Genomic DNA, 19,480 nt, shown 5'->3' with positions numbered 1-19,480 from the left:
TAAAAAAATATTCATATAGTAAATATCAAATTTATCTTTTAATAAAATATAATTTTACTTTATTCTTTTTTTTTTCTCTTTTCTTCTTTTTTTTTTTTTTTATTCTTCTTTCTCATATACCTAGTCAAATATGGTATTTTTATGTTTTTGAAAATTCATTTCCGAGAATATAGCATAATTTCAAAATTTTACTTCTAAAATTTATGATATATTTTTGTAAATAAATTTTTAAAATTTATGTTGTATTTTTAAAAATAAAATTTTTTGAAAATAAATTTTCAAAAAGTTTAAATTCTACATAATCTATTTCGTAAATCTTAATCTAATTTTGCATACATTTAAATCAAATCAAATGAAATAAATGTCGAAATCTTACTTTAATCAAAGAAAACTCTAAAAAACATATAATTTTAGAGTTAATTTGATGGATTTAGGATTAATTTGGGTTGAGATTAAAGAGAGAAGAAAGAAAAAAGAAAAAATATTGAGGGTATGAAGGGAAAATCAATTGTTGAAGGATGAGATGTATTTAGCAAAAATAAAAAATTTAAGTTAAAATTTAAGATATATTTAATAACAGAATGGATAGAATAAAAATAGGGTTGTAAATAAAATTCTGCCAGTCAATCTCCCCTCCACCAGCTAAGCCGTCACCTTTATAAAACCCACATTCCATTCTCATTCTCTAGTCACTGGTATAGTTCTCAGCCATGGAATCTCAAAACCCCCAAACCCCTGAAAACCTAGCTGAAACACCTCCCAGCCGCAACCCCACCTCTCCTTTACCAACCAACATAATTCATAAAGTGAAAAACAACTTTGTTTTTCAATCCAAATGGGCAGAATTGAATGGTGCCATGGGAGACTTGGGCACATATATTCCTATTGTGTTGGCCTTGACACTTGCCAAGGACCTTAATCTAGGCACCACATTAATACTCACTGGTGCCTACAACATTGTCACTGGCGCCATATATGGTGTTCCAATGCCGGTCCAACCCATGAAGTCGATTGCAGCAGTAGCCATATCTAGTGGTTCGGATTTTAATATCCCGGAAATTATGGCAGCTGGAATTTGTACTGGTGCAATTTTGTTGGTTTTGGGTGCTACAGGGTTGATGCAGCTAGCGTACAAACTGATACCTCTATCTGTTGTTAGGGGAATTCAGCTGTCACAAGGCTTATCGTTTGCTATGACTGCTGTTAATTACATTAGAAAGGTTCAGGATTTTTCCAAGTCAAAATCTCGAGGGAATAGGCATTGGCTGGGATTGGATGGATTGATTTTGGCTATTGTTTGTGCTTGTTTCATAATTGTTGTTAATGGTGCAGGCGGAGAAAGAAATGAACGAGATGCTAATGTTGATGAAGAAAGGAATATGAGAAGAAAAAGAATCAGGAAAATCATGGCTACTATTCCTTCAGCTGCTATCATTTTCTTGTTAGGTGTAGTTTTGGCATTCATACGAGGGCCTAAAGTGGTGAATGACATTAAATTTGGACCTTCTTCTATAGAAGTTGTGCAAATAACTAGTCATGCATGGAAGGAAGGTTTTATCAAGGGTACGATTCCCCAACTGCCTTTATCAGTACTAAACTCAGTGATTGCAGTCTGCAAGTTATCATCAGATCTTTTTCCAGGAAGGGAATTCTCAGCCACCTCGGTTTCGATAACTGTCGGGCTAATGAACTTGGTGGGTTGCTGGTTTGGTGCCATGCCATGCTGCCATGGTGCAGGTGGACTAGCTGGGCAGTACAAGTTTGGAGGCAGGAGTGGCGGTTGTGTAGCCATTCTTGGGGCAGCCAAAATGGTCCTGGGTTTGGTATTAGGAACTTCTTTAGTGACTATTTTGCACCAGTTTCCCGTTGGCCTCTTGGGTGTTTTACTCTTATTTGCAGGGATTGAACTAGCGATGACTAGCAGGGACATGAATTCCAAGGAAGAGTCGTTTGTGACATTAATATGCACAGCAATTTCCCTTGTAGGCTCAAGTGCAGCACTTGGCTTTGTTTGTGGAATGGTAGTGCACGTGCTTCTTAGGCTAAGGAACTTGAGCAGAGATCAGTCCAGCTCTACAGTTTGCATTCGTGGGACTCCATAACATCATGTTTTTTATTTCAGCTTTGAATAAAGAACGCCTGAAAGAACTTAATAAGTCTATGTTATTTCATTGAATTTCCTTGGTAGTAGTATTTAATAAGTTTTTTTTTTCTTTTCTCTTTTTTGTCCCTTTTTTGTTGGCTTTCAAAATCCAAACCCCGAAAGAAGGAAAGAAAAGAAAGAAAACAGAACCAATGCACAGCATATTCTCTATGATCCTGTCTTTTTATATGTTGGTTGAGACAAGCCCTCCCCAGACTGTTCACCCGCCTTTGTAAATGCAAGAATACATTATCCCTCCCACGGTTGTTCATTATGCCAAAGTCAATCTAACGCTGAAAACACACATCGTGTCACGGACTAAGCTTTCTCTCAACAAGCAATAGACCGTGCGGCACTTGAATGGGCGCTCCCAACCAAGTCAGCCTTCAATAGATCGATATCTGAACCAATAACCATAAGCCATGGTTAGTCCCAAGCATTCACAATAAGACACAATATATCGAGATCAATCTCAAGCACACACACAAGAAAGCACATTCGCATCGAGAAAAAGAAAAGCACATCGAGGCAACAATCGGGACATTCAATGGGGGTGAGTTTTATTACAATCGAGAATCATACATCGGGACCTCCCACCATCACCAGGGCCAAGGGGGCAGCCCTTGGTGGGTGGCCTAAGCTCGCATAGCAACCGATGAGACAGCCCAACACTATGCTGCCGGCTCACCTCCCTTAAAGAGCCTTAGAGATTTTAGAGCTATGCTACCAGTAACCATTACAATGTTTGAAATGGGGATACTTTTCCTAGCACAAGGGATCTACCCGGCCATGGCCCTATACATGGGTGGCTCATGGCAACCTAAGTCCTGGTCATGGCCCTATACAAGGTTGGCTCATGACATCCTCCCCCACCTATTCTATCGACGTCCTTGTCGACTTGCTGGCTTGAAATCTTCGATCTTCCTTTGAAATCTCTGGAGGTCGTGTTCTCTCTCCCAGCTGGTTTCTTCTAGTCCTAATCCCTCCCACTTCATTAAGTACTCCCGAACTAGTCTTCGAGATATCTTGGTTTCCCTGTCAGCTAAGATCTCTTCGACTCGACGCTTTGAGGGTGGCTTCATGGTGATGGCAGCTCTGGTTGGCTCCCTTCGGCTAACATCTGTAGGATCTGCATGGAAAGGTTTCAGGTTGCTCACATGAAATACTGGGTGCACCTTCATCCACTTTGATGGGTCGATTTTGTAAGAAGCATTTCCCACCTTGGAAAGGACCCTTACTGGACCTTCATATTTGTGCACCAGTCTACGATCTCTCTTTCTTAAGAACCTGGTTTATTCAGGAACTAGTCGGACAAGAACCAAATCACCAACTTGAAATTGTTGAGCCTTACGACCCTTGTCTGCCCATTTTTTCATCCGTTTTGATGCTTTCTCCAGGTAGGCTTGTGCAATCTCTGTGTTTTATTTTCACTCATTGCTGAGATTGAAGGGTCTCAGATTTTTTCCTCCATATTATTTCAAGGAAGTGTGGGGTAGCCTTGGTAATTGTCCAGTGACCACTTCAAATGGGCTTTTATTGGTGGAAGAGCTTTTGTTGGAATTAAAGCAAAGTTAAGCCACGTCCAATAATGAAGGCCAGTCTTTCTGATTGGCTTGAACAAAGTGCCTCAAGTATTCCTCTAATAATTCGTTGAACCGTTTCGTTTGACCATCGGTTTGAGGGTGATAGCTTAAGGAGATATTGAGTTGAGACCCCAATATCTTGAAAAGTTCTCTCCAGAAGGACCCCGTGAATCTCGGATCTCGATTACTGACAATGTTTTGAGGGAGGCCCCAGTATTTGACCACATGTTTGAACAATAGTCAAGCAATGTCTTCCGCTGTGCAATACTTGTGAGCGGGAATGAATGTGGCGTACTTGGAGAACCGATCGATCACTACCAAAATAGCTCAATGGTCACCAACCTTGGGTAGGCTGAAAATGAAATCGAGGGAGATGCTTTCCCACGATTTGGCAGGTACTGGTAGTGGTTCAAGCATGCCTGTAAGTTTTTTCCTTTCAACCTTGTCTTGCTGGCAAATGAGGTAAGTCTTCGTATAGTTCATCACATCTTGTCGCATGTGAGGCCAATAGTACCATTGTTTCAATAACGCCAAAGTGCATTGCCAGCCCGGGTGTCTCACCCACGGTGTGTCATGACATTCCCTCATCAGCATCTGTCTCAGACCTTCTGCTCTTGGTACAAACACTCGAGGCCCCTTGGTCCATAAGACCCCATTTTCTTGCCAAAGTACTTGGACTTCCCATCTTTCACTAGCTTCAGGATGGCACAAGCTTGTGGGTCCTTCCTTAAGTGATCTACAATCAACTTGTGAATGTCTGTGGTGGCTCTGTTGGCCGTCATTAGGGTAATTCTCCTAAGGGCCGCTAAATCTACTCATCTACTCAATGCATCGACCACTTGATTAGTCTTTCCAGTAGTGTGCTCAAAATAAAAGTCGAACTCCATTAAAAATTCTTGCCACCTAGCTTGTTTTGCCGTAAGCCTTGGTTGGGTGAGAAAATGGCTAACTGCCGTATTGTCTATCTTCACAACAAAGTGTGAACCCAACAAGTAATGTCGTCAAGCCCTCAAGCAGTGAACCACCGCCAGGAGTTCTTTTTCATGGGCCGTATACTTCATTTCAGCTTCACTTAGCTTCCTACTTTCAAATGCTACTTGGTGATGTTGTTGCAAAATCACTCCTCCAATAGCAAAATCGGATGCATCCATCTGAACTTCAAAAGGCTTTTCGATATCAGGGAGAGCTAAGATGGGATCCTTCATAATAGCATCCTTCAATCCCTCGAAGGTCTCCTGGCATTCACTCGTCCAACACCATTTATGCTCCTTCTTCAATAGCTCTGTGAGGGCCGTGATCTTGCGAGAGTACCCTTTCACAAATCTTCTATAATAGTTGGCTAGTTCTAAAAATAAGCGAAGCTCACTAACGTTTTTCGGTGTTATCCACTCTTTGATGGCCATAACCTTTTCCATGTCCATTTGAATGTGGCCACGTTCGATAATATGACTGAGAAAATGGATTTGGGTCTGAGCAAATGCACATTTCTCTCTTTTTACGTACAACTGGTGATCCTGTAATCTTTGAAGTACCTGTCGCAAGTGTTCTTGATGTTCTTCTAATGTGGAGTTATATACCACTATATCGTCTAAATAGATGACTATAAATTTGTTTAAGTAGTCATGGAACACCTGATTCACCAATGTACAAAATGTGGCAGGAGCATTGGTTAGTCCAAAGGGCATAACAAGAAATTTAAATGCATCATACCTTGTCACACAAGTGGTCTTTGGCTTATCTCCCTCAACGATTCTGACCTGATGGTAGCCAGATCTCAGGTCCAATTTGGAGAAGTATTTGACCCGGCTTAATTGATCAAACAAGTCTGTTATAAGGGGGATAGGATATTTATTTCTTACGGTGACTTTGTTCAGGGCCCTGTAGTCAACACATAATCGTAAACTTCTATCATGCTTCTTTTGAAACAGTACTGACGCTCCGAAAGGAGCCTTCGATGGTCTGATGAACCCGACTTGTAGCAGTTCGTCTAACTATTTTCTTAGTTCGACCAATTCTGGTGGGGCCATGCGGTAAGGAGCTCTAGCAGGGGGTTTCGCTCCTGGGAAGAACTCAATTTCATGGTCCACTGCTCGTCGAGGGGGTAAAATCTTAGGCAACATCTTTGGCATCACTTCTTTAAATTCTTCCAACACTTTTTCCACACCATCAGGTATTGGTTCTACTTTCGACCCTTTTTTGTAAATCGGCACAGCCACAAAGGAGGGTTCCCCTCTCTTTACCCCTTTCTTGAACTGCAAAGCTGAAATCATTTTCTTCCCACTCTTTAGTAAGATGTTGGCTGGCACCACACACGGGTTTTCCCTTAAGAACAACAAGCAACTAATGACGGTGATAGGGATGACTTGAGCCAACATCATGAAGTTCAATCCGAGAACATCAAAGTCATCCATGGGGGAAACTGTAAAGTCAACCTTCCCTTTCCATGGCCCCAATTGGGTTGTCACACTCTTGGAGCTTCCACTGATCGCAAAGGCTGACGAATTGACCGCCTTCATTCGTCCACAATCTTTACTAATCTGAAGACCACACCTCTTTGCTTTTTCTGATGTGATGAAAGTGTCGGTTGCACCTGTATCCACCATGGCCTTAGTGATTTTCTCATTGATCGTCAAGTTCACATACATTAAGCCTTTACTCTGCTCTTTCTTTATAGTGTTCAACTGGGTGCGGAGGGCATTGAGGAACCTTATTGAACCCATCCTAGCTGGCTCCTCTTCAGTTTCTTCAACGCTCTCTGGCATTTTTACAGACTCTTGAGACGAGGTCTTTAAGGCATTAAGGGCTCCCCTATGCGAGCATTCAGCCACCCGATGCGATCCCTTGCAAAGAAAGTAAGCTAACGATTGTCTAGGCTTGAAAATTCCTACGTTGCTTGTCTTGGGTTAGGTACTATCTCGATCAAAGGACCTCCTGTCTGATCCCCCACTGAAGGGCCGATCCAACCTAGTCATCTTTCTCCCACTTCCAAAGTTAAAGCTACTGCCAGCTGATAGAGGATTCTTTCGTTTTGAAGAGCCATCATTGTAATCGTGGAGACGTTCAGCTGCAGCCATGGTCGTGGCCACGTCTTGCACTTTCTGCCTTTGTAGTTCTGTCCTCGCCCAAGGCTTAAGGCCCTCAAGAAAATAAAACATTTTATCCTTTTCGGACATGTCCCGAATATCCAACATCATGGTAGAAAAGCTCCTTACAAACTCTCGCATCGTTCCTGTTTGCACCAATTCTTGAAGTCTCCTTCGAGCCATGTACTTCACATTCTCAGAGAAAAACTAGTTTTTTAGTTCTCGCTTCAGATCCATCCAAGTCTTAATCGGGCACTCGTCATCGATAAACTTGGAGCGTCACCACAGCTCGGCATCCCCTGCGAGGTACATCGATGCCATTGCTATCTTGTCTTCCTCTAAATCCGTGTGTACAGCTCGAAAGTACTGTTCCATGTCAAACAAGAAATTTTTAAGTTCCTTGGCATCCCTTGCCCTTTCATAGCATCGAGGCTCCGGCACCTTGGGCTTTTTTTCCCTTTCCATCGAGCTCGAACCCGATCTGGCCACCGCCATTTGTAGGATGCTCACCTGTGCTCTGAGCTCCTCAAACTCCTTCTGGAGAATGTTCAAAGCGTCTCTAGCCTCTTCGCTCACATTATGGAGAGTATCGGACAACTCCTACTCAGTTGTCTCGATCTCCCTCACTCGATCTTTAGTTGTCATATGAGTTTTCATTACGGCCACCGCGGCCTCAAGTTTCTCGATTCTCTGTTGATGATTGGGTCCACCACTTGTGGCCATCTCATCCATTTTTCTAGCACTTCTCAACCTTGCTTTGATACCACGTGTCACGGACTAAGCTTTCTTTCAACAAGCAATAGACCGTGCGGCACTTGAATGGGCGTTCCCAACCAAGTCAACCTTCAATAGATCGATATCTGAACCAATAACCATAAGCCATGGTTAGTCCCAAGCATTCACAATAAGACACAATATATCGAGATCAATCTCAAGCACACACACAAGAAAGCACATTCGCATTGAAAAAAAGAAAAGCACATCGAGACAACAATCGAAACATTCAATCGGGGTGAGTTTTATTACAATCGAGAATCATACATCGAGACCTCCCACCATCACCAGGGCCAGGGGGCAGCCCTTGGTGGGTGGCCTAAGCTCGCGTAGCAACACTACGCTACCGACTCACCCCCTTAAAGAGCCTTAGAGATTTTAGAGCTATACTACCAGTAACCATTACAATGTTTGAAATAGGGATACTTTTCTTAGTACAAGGGATCTACCCGGCCATGGCCCTATACATGGGTGGCTCATAGTAACCTAAGTCCTGATCATGGCCCTATACAAGGTTGGCTCATGACACATCACTTGTATTCTTTACGAATAAGTACACATTACATTGACAAAGTTAAGGATCTTGTCTTGTTTTTTTTATAAGTGAACAATGTCTACCATACAAACTAAATAAAAATCCACTAATCAGCCTTTAAAAATTATCATATTTTAGGGATGAGGATGTAGCAATATCTCTTAATGGATTATAGTCGGTTATAATAATACTAGTTTTTGGCACATTCATCACGCACGTGTAATTTTTATCTTCAAAATTTTATTTTAATAAATAATTTTTTTGAATCTATTATAATAATAGTAAATACTAATATTTTGATTTTGATTTTAGTATAATATAAGTACAATTTGATAATTTTTTATATAATTTTGATTTTGATAATCTTTGATAAAATTTTGATAATCTTGATACAATTTTGATAACTTATAATATAATTTTGATAACCGTTAATACAATTTTAGTAATCTTTTGATAACTTATGATATATTTTGGTAATTATTCATAAAATTTATGTTATCATATATTTAATAATGAATTTTTAATTTACTACTAAATTATCATTTATTTACTATTAAGTAATTACTAATTTATTACTAAATTATCAATGATTACTATTAAGTTATACTAATTATATTTAAGTTTTCAATTATTAATTATTCACTACTATGTTATCATTAATTTATGTATATATAAAAAAAATCACAACGAATACTAAATGATATAATTCCTAAGGGCAAGAAAGAAAAAGAAAAAAATTTAAATGTAAATGATTTGAAAAGCATGAGTAAATACTTTTAATTTACTATAAGTAGTTTAACACATAATTATAAGTTAAAATCATAACTTTTTATGTTAATGCAAATATTAAAATTAAATTAAATTAATATATACAATATATATATATATATACAGTCAATATTTTGAAGAGATTCTTTAAATTTTTTAATTCATGATAAAATGTTATACATTAAGATAAGCTTTATTATTATGATTAAATTGAATTATTGCTGTATATGTTTTAATACCAATTAGCAAAGTACAATTGCATATAAAAAATTAAAATTTTTGAAGTGTTCTATCATTAATGGAAGTAATAAATTTTGCTATATATTTTTATTTTTAAATATATAATTTTGAGTAAAATTTTTGTTATATATGCGATAAAAGTAATGTGAGCAAATTTATTAAATAAAATTTATAAACATTAAAAAAATCATAATTTTAAAAAATATTAAATTCACAATAATTACCTTTGCATTTTTCGTAGAGATTTTCTTGTACTAAACAAAAGGATGGTATATTTTTAATTATTACTTTATTGTTATTTACATCATTCAAAATGACTTTTTTGATATTTTGATACCAATAAACTTTTTCATTTGGAAAGAGTAAAAAATATTGTACGGGATAATAACAACTCAAATAATCTTTAACTCTAAGCTATCTTCTCAAGTAAGTATGAATTATGATATCTCTTTCTAATGAAATGTTTTTCTTAACTTATATAACAATAACATAATTAATAAATGAATGGTTATAAACTTATTGATCTAAATTAATATTTTTACAATACAAATTTCAAAATCCTTTATATTTATTTTTTAATCTCTATAAGACTTGAATATAAAGATTTTTTTTTTAGAATTATTATTACTATATCCATCAATTTTGCACTTAAATTTTCATTGTATTTTGTTCTTATTCTACTTTTAAATTTATTATCGATGTCATAAAAGTATAACTAAAATAACATAGATTAATCAACTCAAACTTAAAATAATTAAAAACTCAAATTGAATAAAAATAAAATTTTACTCATTTTAAAATTTAATTTAATTAAAAATAATATAATGCACATAATTATAAAATGGATTAACTTGACTTGATTTCAATTGATTTTAAAAGTTAACAATTTAGGAGTTATTTAAAATCCGAAATAATTGAACATAACCAAAATATAAATTTAAATAATAACCCAATCAAAAATCTAATATTTCTTATCTATCTTTCATAACAATTTAAAATTTCATTATTTAAGCTTTTTTTTCTTCATCTTCGATATCTTATTTTTATTGTTTTTGTGGTTGAAGTAGTTAATTAATTTTAAAAATATTTCTAAAATAAAATTACAATTATAAATAATTAAGTATAATTTTTTATTTGGATTTAAAATAATTTCAAATCAGTTTTTTAAATAAAAAAAAACGTGCATCAATTATTGAGTCAAATTTGTTCAGTTACATAAATAAATAATTGAGTACATTATGAATAGAATTAGATAAAACTTGACTCAACCTAATTAGTCATTAATCTTAAGTTTAAAATCCAACTTAAAATTGTGAAAAGTCAAAATTCAAAATGATTGAAATGCTAAATACACAATTAAATAAAGATTCATTAAATAAATTTTGCTAGTGAATGCTTTTAAATCACTTTTAAGTTTAATTAAATTATAATTTATAATAATATTTTTATATTACATGTAATGATGATAATTAATTCGATAAATTTAAATTCATTTGAACAAATATTACCTAATATGGCATCTTAAAATTTTTTATATAACTGTGAATATTCTTAAACTAATATGAGGAAAATGAAGGAGTATACAATATTTTTCAAATAAAAGAGTTTTATATTAATCTTAAAGAAATTTAAAACCAATACATTTGTATATTTTTTATTGAACATCATATAGCATTAACTTTCTTTGTCATATAAAAAAGATGAAATTATACATAATTAATTAATCTTTTATCTCATTTTTTTTATTTAGGATAATCTTTCATTGATTCTTTCATTAATTGAATATAATTATTCGTTTTATCAATAAAAAATTTTAAAATTTTTCTTTATTAAAAAATTTTATTGTAAATAAATTTTTATTATATAAAAATATTAAAATACATAATTTTAAAAAATAAAATAAAATAAAATCCTAACCTTGGTACTTTTCATGTTTTATTAAAAAAATTTCAATTTTAAGAATAACAAACTTGTTATATAATACCTATATAATTTATAATGATTTTATTTTTAGCATTAATAATATAAATTTTCATGAATGAATATAATTTTAGCATAACATATTCGAAAGATATTTCTAATATATTTTGTCACACCTTAAAAGAATTCACCAAAAACTATTAATTTTACCTCACTTGATAATTTTTTAGTTAAAATAATTCACGTTAGGGCGTTCAATCACTTGGATGACAAAAAAAAAGTGAGCAATTTAATATGATTGAAAAAGATTAAATAATTTTTAGATATAAATTAATCATATATAAACTTAATAAGATAAAAATTGAGAGAAAATTAAATCAATTATTGTTTTAATCAAGGATGAACAGTTCTCATAGCAATTTGACGGGATCCAATATTAAACTATTGGTAGCTCTACCATCTTCTGAATTATCTAATTCTACAGACGAAAAGTCCACTTAAAATGTTCAATGAATCACATAATGCTAATTTTTTGTGAAAAAGGTGCAAGTGATTTGCATTTGACTTAATATTAGTTTTTGTTCATGGAAATCAATTATGAAATTCTAAAGAAAAAATATAAAAGAGAAATTAATTATAAAGGTCATACTAAAGTATAAAAATGATATATTAAAGAACTATTTCAAGAGACAAAAAAGATTTATAAAGAACTATTTCATGAGACTAAAAAGATTTAATTATGTTATCAATGATTAAATGATCAACTCATAAACATATAAATAATAAAATCATTATCATACATATATAGTTAATATATTAAAAACAAAAAATTAAAAAGGCAAAAAATAGCAAAAAATGCTTAAATGACTTAATTATTATTATTTTTAATGAATTTATTTATCAATATAAACTGCATATACAATTGTTTTTACACAACTAAATAAATAAATAAATTTCATATAATTATGTTATTCTTATGCACATCAAGCTTTTATATTGTTCTATTTGTATTTTTAATTTGTGTAAAATTATTCTACTTATAAAAAAAGAGTTTAATAATGAAATTAAAATCATTTAAATTAAATTTTATAAAAAATTACTAAAGATATTTTAATCTATTATTTTTAATATTTTTGGAATTAAAATTTTATTAAGGGTTTAATAAAAAACTTTTAACATTTTTTAGTCTAATTATAAAAAAAATCTAATAATAAAAAATTAAAATTTATTAAAAATTTTATTTAAGATATTTTAGTCAATCACTTTTTAACACTTTTAAAATTAAAATTTAAAAAAGTTTAATTTTTTATAAACTCTATTTTTAATTCTAATTTATTTAAATTAAACTTAAATAAATTAATAAAAATTAGATATTTAAAAATAAATTTATTAATTTAGAAATTTATAAAGGTATTTAAGTGGATCATTATTAACATTTTTGGAATTCAGGTGATATGTATACAAAATGGTGACTACATCAGATAAATTGCCTGAAGAAAAGGAAAAGGAGGGGGATCAAACCAAGCAAGAAGAAATGAAAGAAGTAATGGCAATGAGAAATTTACATGAAGGATTAGTCTTGAGAATGTACATCTTGGTCCAGAATGGTCCATTTCATGCGTCTTTCAGATCTTTGATACTGTAGTTCTCTCAGTCAAAGATACAGAAGTCAGAAGACATCATCATCAGTCTGCAGCCTTTGTTGTCGATTTTTCAACTAGAAAAAGAGCCTGACTTTTGTTTTGGATTTTTGGACGCTCAAAGCAAAAAAAATGGAAGTAGGACTAGGTCTTTTTATTCCTTTATCCAAATGGATTTGCCCCCGTCGTATGAAAAGAGGTTGGAGGATTAGATGCTGAGTGTCCTCCTTTAGGTCTCTGAGTTGTATTTAAGGAGCCCGAAGTAAATTCATCACTGCCGAAGCCACCAATTCCTTGTGGTCTGCGATGATAATACAAAATCTTAACTATATATCTCTTTAACAGAGAAATTCATATCAACCTTAGCCACAAAAGTTCATTATATACAGAGAGAATACTTGGTGATGGAGAGAGAGGGAAAGGAAAAGAGATCCATTCACAAAGTTATTAACTTGTTGTTTTAAACTCTATTCTTTTTAAGCTTAACATGCATGCTGGCTGAAGGAACACACTACTGTTATGCCTGCAACGCTTTTGGCCTAGATATCCAGTTATAGGAAAGCATCGTCCAACTTTTAGACCTTAGCTAAATTTTATTTACACTGGCATGTTTTTAACTTCTGTCTTAGGACTATGTGATGCATGCAGATAATATAAGACAGCCAGACTGAAATGTCACCTCGAAGGTGGCACACCAATGCGTGATTGATCTCCCACGTACGCACCTAAGATCATAAACTCATCATAAGCATAATAAAAACCATATTAATATGAAAATTTAGCATATTTAGAGGAGAATTTAATTTACTAGAAGGCATAGACGATGTGAAAGGTGACTTTGGAGTCATCAAAGATGCAAGATATGATGACTGAGATGCCATTCCTGAAGAATGGGAATCAACACTGGGTGTATGAGACAAGCCAGTAGAATCTTGGACGCTAGTGAGGGCTCCTAGCAAAGATGCCATTGAGGGAAACTATAGAACAAATAACAACTGACACATGTAAATTTGAAGGTTATAGCAAGTGCACTCAGAGACAAAAGATATTAATATTTTTGGAGAAATGGATGCCATGCCAGTGTATCAGAACAAGAATAAGAACTCTTGAAACCTTCAATCAAAAAGTTTTTATTATGAAACTATTATGGTATTCATAAAATGATGGTTATCAACTAAATAGATAACACGTCATTAAAGTAACTAAAAGTAGAAAAGGGGAGCAGAGGCAACTTTTATCTTTTAAAATATTAAGAAGAAAAAAGCAGTGATAAAAGTGTGCAATAAGTTGTATGTGGTGCCTACTGAAGGGGCTTGAGCTGGAGTCGTTTCACTGTTAAGATCAAATGGATTTGCCTTTGCACTGCTTGGAAATGCTGCATCATGCTGTAAACATATACATACATTTTAACATCTCCAAATATCAAGCAAGCATTAACATAGAAGTTACAGAATTCGAAATTCCTAGAGCCAAGATACCATTGCATTAGGATAATACTGCAAGCCAAATCGCGTTCCATGTGGTGGACCATTTTGCCAACCCAAAACTGCTGCAGGGGCTGACATATAGCTTGCAGTAAAGAGATCCTGCAGAGAGAGCAGCATATACTGTTAAGAAAATTCATAAATATTTGAGACAATTGAAGACAAAAGCATCACCTCTGGAAGTTCCTTTCTTCCAGTAGACTTTGTTTCTGCTGAAAGAGGCTGCACTCCAACTTCAGAACTTGTTTCTTCAGCTGATTTTGAGTTGGCTTGAGATGATTGTTCAGTAGTTACATTGGAAGATTCTTTAGGATTATGCATCAACGGTGAAGTACCATGCTGAAAACATGAACAGAAAGCAACAGGGTTAGCAAGTGAAATGGAATTCACACCAAATTTTATTAAAATACAGGGGTATATTCTTCATGTTTATTTATAGTTTCCTCCAACTTCTAATCAACTCCAATGATAACCTGGCTATTCAATGCTTCAACTGTTCTAGTACTTCGTTGTGCAGAAAAGCTATTATCAGAAGCAGAGAACATAGAAGACTGATGTTTTTGCACGATGGGAAAGACATGCCTCTCAGGAGCTTTGACAGTGTAATCGCTATTAATATCAGTTGAGCCTTGAAGAGGGCTCACATTGGAAGGTTTTTGTGGGATATTTATAACCAGTGGAACTGTTGAAGAACCAACGGTACTTGTCAATGCAAAAAACTGTTCTGTAGGTGCTGATAGAGAGACACTGTCTAATGAAATGTTCTGTCCAGATGCAGTTGATGGAGCACCTGCTGTGCCTGGTACTGCAGAGGCATTATCAACAGCTACCACAGATGGAGCTGACAGATCAAATAGTAAAAATTCCAAAGCATTCACATTGGTGGCAGGAGGTGCTTTTCCATTTGAAGAGAGTTCATCTGAAGACTGGTTACCACCATCACTTGATGGAGGCACTTGCTGCATATTTGGTGCTGCCACAGCATTAGAGGGCTCAGAATCCATACTGAAATCAATCAAACTTTCCATGTCACCAGATGACGCCATCTTCTGCAAAGTGACAAAATAACAGGATTAAGTGCAGAGAAATCGAAATAGAGTATGATAAGCTGCCAAATTAATAAAATCATGTAACAAAAGTCAAACTGCAAAACTACAAATAAAAAGTATCCACAGGTTCTCATGGGCACAATTCAAAACTGTACTCTATGAAACCAGTTCATGCACAAATCTATTTATATGTATTAAGCATACAAATATTAAATAAATGGTTCAAATATGCACGTGAAATCCTACGCAGAGTTTCCTAACTTAATTACAAACATCCCTTTTGAGATAACAAGAAGAAACTCTGATAAGGAAAAAATACCGAGGCTCAGCATAGTTTACAAGTAGTCACTACACCTTCTGCAGATTGTGCACTTGCTTATTCTAAACTTCTGAGTCATCATTGTACATGGTTAAGTAAACGTAAGCAATTGTGTTTCTTAGAAACAAAATAAAAGAATAATAAACAACAAACCTCTAAAAGGGAACACTGTTAAAGCCATATTTAAATAAAAAAGTAGCAATAATGTCACCTGGTTTTTAGCAGAACCATCAGGATCCCTTCCAGCTTTTTCTTTTGAATATTCACCCACCTGTAGAGCAGGAGCATTCTCCCCCAAAATATCTCTAACTGGGTGCACCACTAGAGACCTAGACCGATCTATTTGGTGGTCAGATAACCCGCTTCGTGTCGCAGGTTCTCTATGCGAAAAGCTGTGATTATCTTTTTGCCTCACACTTCCAGAACCATCATATCGGATCCTGTTATCAACAATCTCAATGCACACAGGGTTTCTACGGGAACCTCCATATCTTGAATTTTCTTGGGCGTATCGCGGACTTCTTGTCTCATTATAGACACCCCTAACAGTATCACTTCTTCCAGCAGTACTAGATCCTTCATTAGAACTCCATTCATGTCTATCTTCATAAAGTGGACTTTTGGATCTACCACTAAACACACTGACCTTCTTGCTTTCAGAGGAATCTGCCCTGTGTACCTGTATAATATGTACAAGAATCTATAAAAACATTGGAGTGGCATCTGACTGTGAGAGCAACCAAAAATGTGTTGACAATGTCAGTAGCACAAAATTAACGTGTCCTCAACTTGTTGAACTAGCCACTTATAAAATTAGAAGCTGATCAATATTGGCAACAACGAGTCGATAGAAGTAATGATAACAAACTAGAATCTATACATATGTTAACCGGAAAAATTACCAATCTCAGATTTGGAAGCCTGTCACTCCTCTCACCAGTGTATTTCCTATCCACATAGACATGCTTGATGAAATCTCGGAGCCTATGAAGATTACTGAAAGCAAACATACGTGAATCAGGACACATTCCCAATGGAGCATCAAAAAACTAAAGAAAGATGCTTGATAACCTGGCGTCAGGAAAAGAATGACGTTGAGGATCCCATGCTTTGAAGTAAATTTGTCTAGCCCGCTGCGAAACAAATGAGAAACAAATTAGATAATAAAAAACTGAAAGCAACCATATCACTGTTGACTATTCATACAGACCTCATTTCCTGCTGCTTGAAGAGCACTCACTTCTTCTTCACTAAATTTAGCCATTGATACAGATTTCACCCTATGAGTGAATTCCCTACTGAAATAGTTTAAACAACGCTTATGGTTAAATATGAACTGAACTGGGCAGTTTTTTACAACCCTGTAAGAACCTCATTCTAATTGTGATAAGAAAGCGAATACGAAAATTTAACTCTAGAAAAAGTAACAGAAGCAGGAAAACATATATGCTAAAACTTAACTGTATTCCACTACAAGTGGTGCAAACAAAAGTCAAGAAGGTGGTACAAACGTATTGGGGACCCTGCCAAGAACAGAGAATTAATTAATGTTAAGACTTGAATTTGCTTTAAAATTCATATTTCAATGCTATCAACAAGAAATTTAGGGAAAATTAGAATCATGGAAATTACAGTCTAATGCTTTTGATGATTTCCATACATAAAAACCATGAAACTTGAAATATATATATATATATATATATCTATATATATATAACAAATAGAATATCTAAGTGTGAAGAAGAGAAAACGAAAAGCATACCAAAAGATTGCAATTGATGCATCGTTTATTCTCGGGAAGTTTGAGAAGAGCCCGAATCGTCCTCTCGATTTTTTCATCTTCCTTTATCTTCTTCTTATTCACCATTTTCTCAAAAAAAAAAAAAAAGAAAAAGAAAATTTATCCCTCCTTCAACCAAAAAGAATCAGAATCCCAAATCATTCGAGATACAATCGCTTTGATAGAAAACAACATGATAATGCTCAGTTCATTTGGTAAATTGAGAAAACAACCTTATTTAAACTTTTCTCAGGAAAACAAACCAGAAGGCATAAATGAATAATTATTAGGCAGAGAAAGCAGGTAAATGAGAATGGAGATAAAACAGAGAAAGAAAGACAGAGAAAGGTGTGAAAGAGACAGGGAAATTTGCCGGGAAAAAAGGTTAGATGACCGTTTTGAGCCGTAGAAGTTGGCTCAGATTCCGCTTTTGTAGAGCCATTTTAGGTTAAAATATTTGGATGATTATTCTATCCATTAGATATAGAGATTTTTCATTTAATAAAGGGTAAAACAAAAAGAAGCTTCATATAAAATAATAATCCACCAATGTTTCGTTGCATTTTCTATTTCAACGTCAAGAAAGAAGCATTGGCCAAATAAAAAAGCATAACCAAAAGAATCAGGTCAGATCTTTTTGCGTCAAACGGCGGATTCCCCTTTGTCAATTTTTGCCACTGTGTTACCAAAAAAAAAAAACCAGCAGTTTATTCGGAAAAAGAAACCAACATGTACTTTTTTTTTTTATTTTGAGCGTAACCTAAGGTATAGTTAACTATAACATTTTTGGCCTTCACGGCCGCAGGAAACAAGTTTAGGCTTTCAAGCCAAAAATCATCAGGAGAGAAGTCACTGGTCAGAAGAACTAAAAGGCCTTGCTTGTGAATAAAAAAATCAAAAGATGAAAGAGTAGAAGAGAAAATTAGAAAAATAAATAATATATATTTGCGTGCTTCGTTAAAAAATAAAAATAAAAAATATATATATAACTTTTTTTCATTCATTAGAGTTGAAAAATAATAAATAATAAAAATTATATGATTTTTTTTTTTTAAAATTAAAATAAAAAATCCAAATATAATGATTAATCCTATAAATATATTACTCTTATACCAAACATACTCAAAATTTATTTTCTTTCTATTTTTCTACCCTTTCTATCTTTTCCTTTTACACCAACAAAAACACTCTTAAGGCTTTCCTTGATAAGATAAATAAAAATAAATAATTTACTAATTTAATAATTAAGTTATAAAATAGGAAAGTAAATAAAAAATTAATTATGAATTTTAAGCTATAAAATAAATTAATTAATTAATTAATTATGAATTTTTATTATCGAATTAACGAGTTTTTCATTTGCATTATTTTCCATCCCTCCTACTAATGGAAATGATGATGAAAAACTTAATAATTTAATGATTAAATTACAAAATAAAAAAATAAACATAAATTTTAATCAGTAAATTAACAAAATTTTCTTTCTCACCCTTTTCCATTCTTTCTATCCAACAAAGCCTAAAGAAAATTGTTGAAATTAATATTAGTGCTGAATTGCCTTCATTCCATTCCAGTACTTCTATCAACCACCACTAATGCACCCATCCTATCACCAGAAGCCCATAAATGCCACAATCAAAAATGGCAAATATTACCATCCCACCGCAAAGGTAAAGAATTGTGAACGGCTGAGTAAGGCTCTAAATGAATTAACTATACACGGATATATATTTGTTTTTATTCGTTTATTTTTAAAAATATTTATGTTCAGTTTTTATTCGTTAAAAAAATTATTTTGTTTGTTCATATTTATTTATTTAAATAATACATTATTCGCGTTTGATTTATATTCATTTAATTAAATTTAATGAATTCATTCGTAAACATTAAACAAATATATTTACGAATATATATAAATAAATATATTCATTAATAATAAAAAAATCATAATCAAATAAAATTAAACAAGCAAACACTAAATAAATACAAACGAATTCAAATATATATAAATAAATCTTAAAATAAGATTAAAATAAAAGATAAATATGTAAATTTATTAATATTATTATACACGAACAACAAATGAATAATAAATAAAAAATAAACAAATAAATTTTAAATAAATTTATTCATGAATATAAACAAATTAAACAAATATCTAT

At 33.5% G+C, this 19,480-nt stretch overlaps 1 protein-coding gene and 1 pseudogene across 6 annotated transcripts; one reads left to right on the top strand and one right to left on the bottom strand.

The window, feature by feature from the left end:
- Positions 1 to 679: 679 nt before the first annotated feature.
- LOC111285662 (molybdate transporter 1 pseudogene) lies at positions 680 to 2,314 on the top strand (annotated as a pseudogene). Its single transcript, XR_016342970.1, has one exon. The product of XR_016342970.1 is annotated as a molybdate transporter 1 pseudogene (transcript).
- A 10,133-nt stretch (positions 2,315 to 12,447) lies between these two features.
- On the bottom strand, positions 12,448 to 18,274 carry LOC111285942 (ArfGap/RecO-like zinc finger domain-containing protein). 5 transcript variants are annotated; one of them, XM_022875652.2, is made up of 13 exons: positions 17,301 to 18,119; positions 17,000 to 17,061; positions 16,749 to 16,836; positions 16,610 to 16,671; positions 16,441 to 16,534; positions 15,750 to 16,217; positions 14,644 to 15,219; positions 14,345 to 14,509; positions 14,165 to 14,272; positions 13,991 to 14,071; positions 13,495 to 13,663; positions 13,366 to 13,411; positions 12,448 to 12,987 (listed from the first exon to the last, which is right to left on the bottom strand). In XM_022875652.2, the coding sequence occupies exons 1-13, from the start codon at positions 17,403 to 17,405 to the stop codon at positions 12,849 to 12,851; spliced, it is 2,163 nt and encodes a 720-aa protein (XP_022731387.2). In that variant the 5' UTR covers positions 17,406 to 18,119; the 3' UTR covers positions 12,448 to 12,848. The 5 variants fall into 5 exon arrangements, with proteins under 5 accessions (XP_022731387.2, XP_022731389.2, XP_089618573.1 ...); XM_022875654.2 differs by having other exon boundaries at positions 14,815 to 15,219; positions 17,301 to 18,080; XM_089762447.1 differs by having other exon boundaries at positions 16,441 to 16,522; positions 17,301 to 18,080.
- Between the last annotated feature and the right edge of the window lie 1,206 nt (positions 18,275 to 19,480).

This window comes from Durio zibethinus, chromosome 6 (genome assembly GCF_047325235.1).
Source record: "Durio zibethinus cultivar Kanyao isolate XHJ-2024 chromosome 6, ASM4732523v1, whole genome shotgun sequence".
Classification (NCBI taxonomy): Eukaryota; Viridiplantae; Streptophyta; class Magnoliopsida; order Malvales; family Malvaceae; genus Durio; species Durio zibethinus.
Note: the sequence above shows the minus strand (reverse complement) of the source record. Positions and strands in the feature narration are given on the sequence as shown.

Bases quoted from the DNA above. Each gene is read 5' to 3' on its own strand.
- LOC111285942 (XM_022875652.2), bottom strand. From the start codon at position 17,405: ATGGTGAATAAGAAGAAGATAAAGGAAGATGAAAAAATCGAGAGGACG. The intron at 13,412-13,494 runs GTAAATTAAATT...TTATGATCTTAG, and splicing joins CACATCGTCTATGCCTTCTA to GTGCGTACGTGGGAGATCAA. The intron at 12,988-13,365 runs GTGACATTTCAG...TTATCATCGCAG, and splicing joins ATTGGTGTGCCACCTTCGAG to ACCACAAGGAATTGGTGGCT.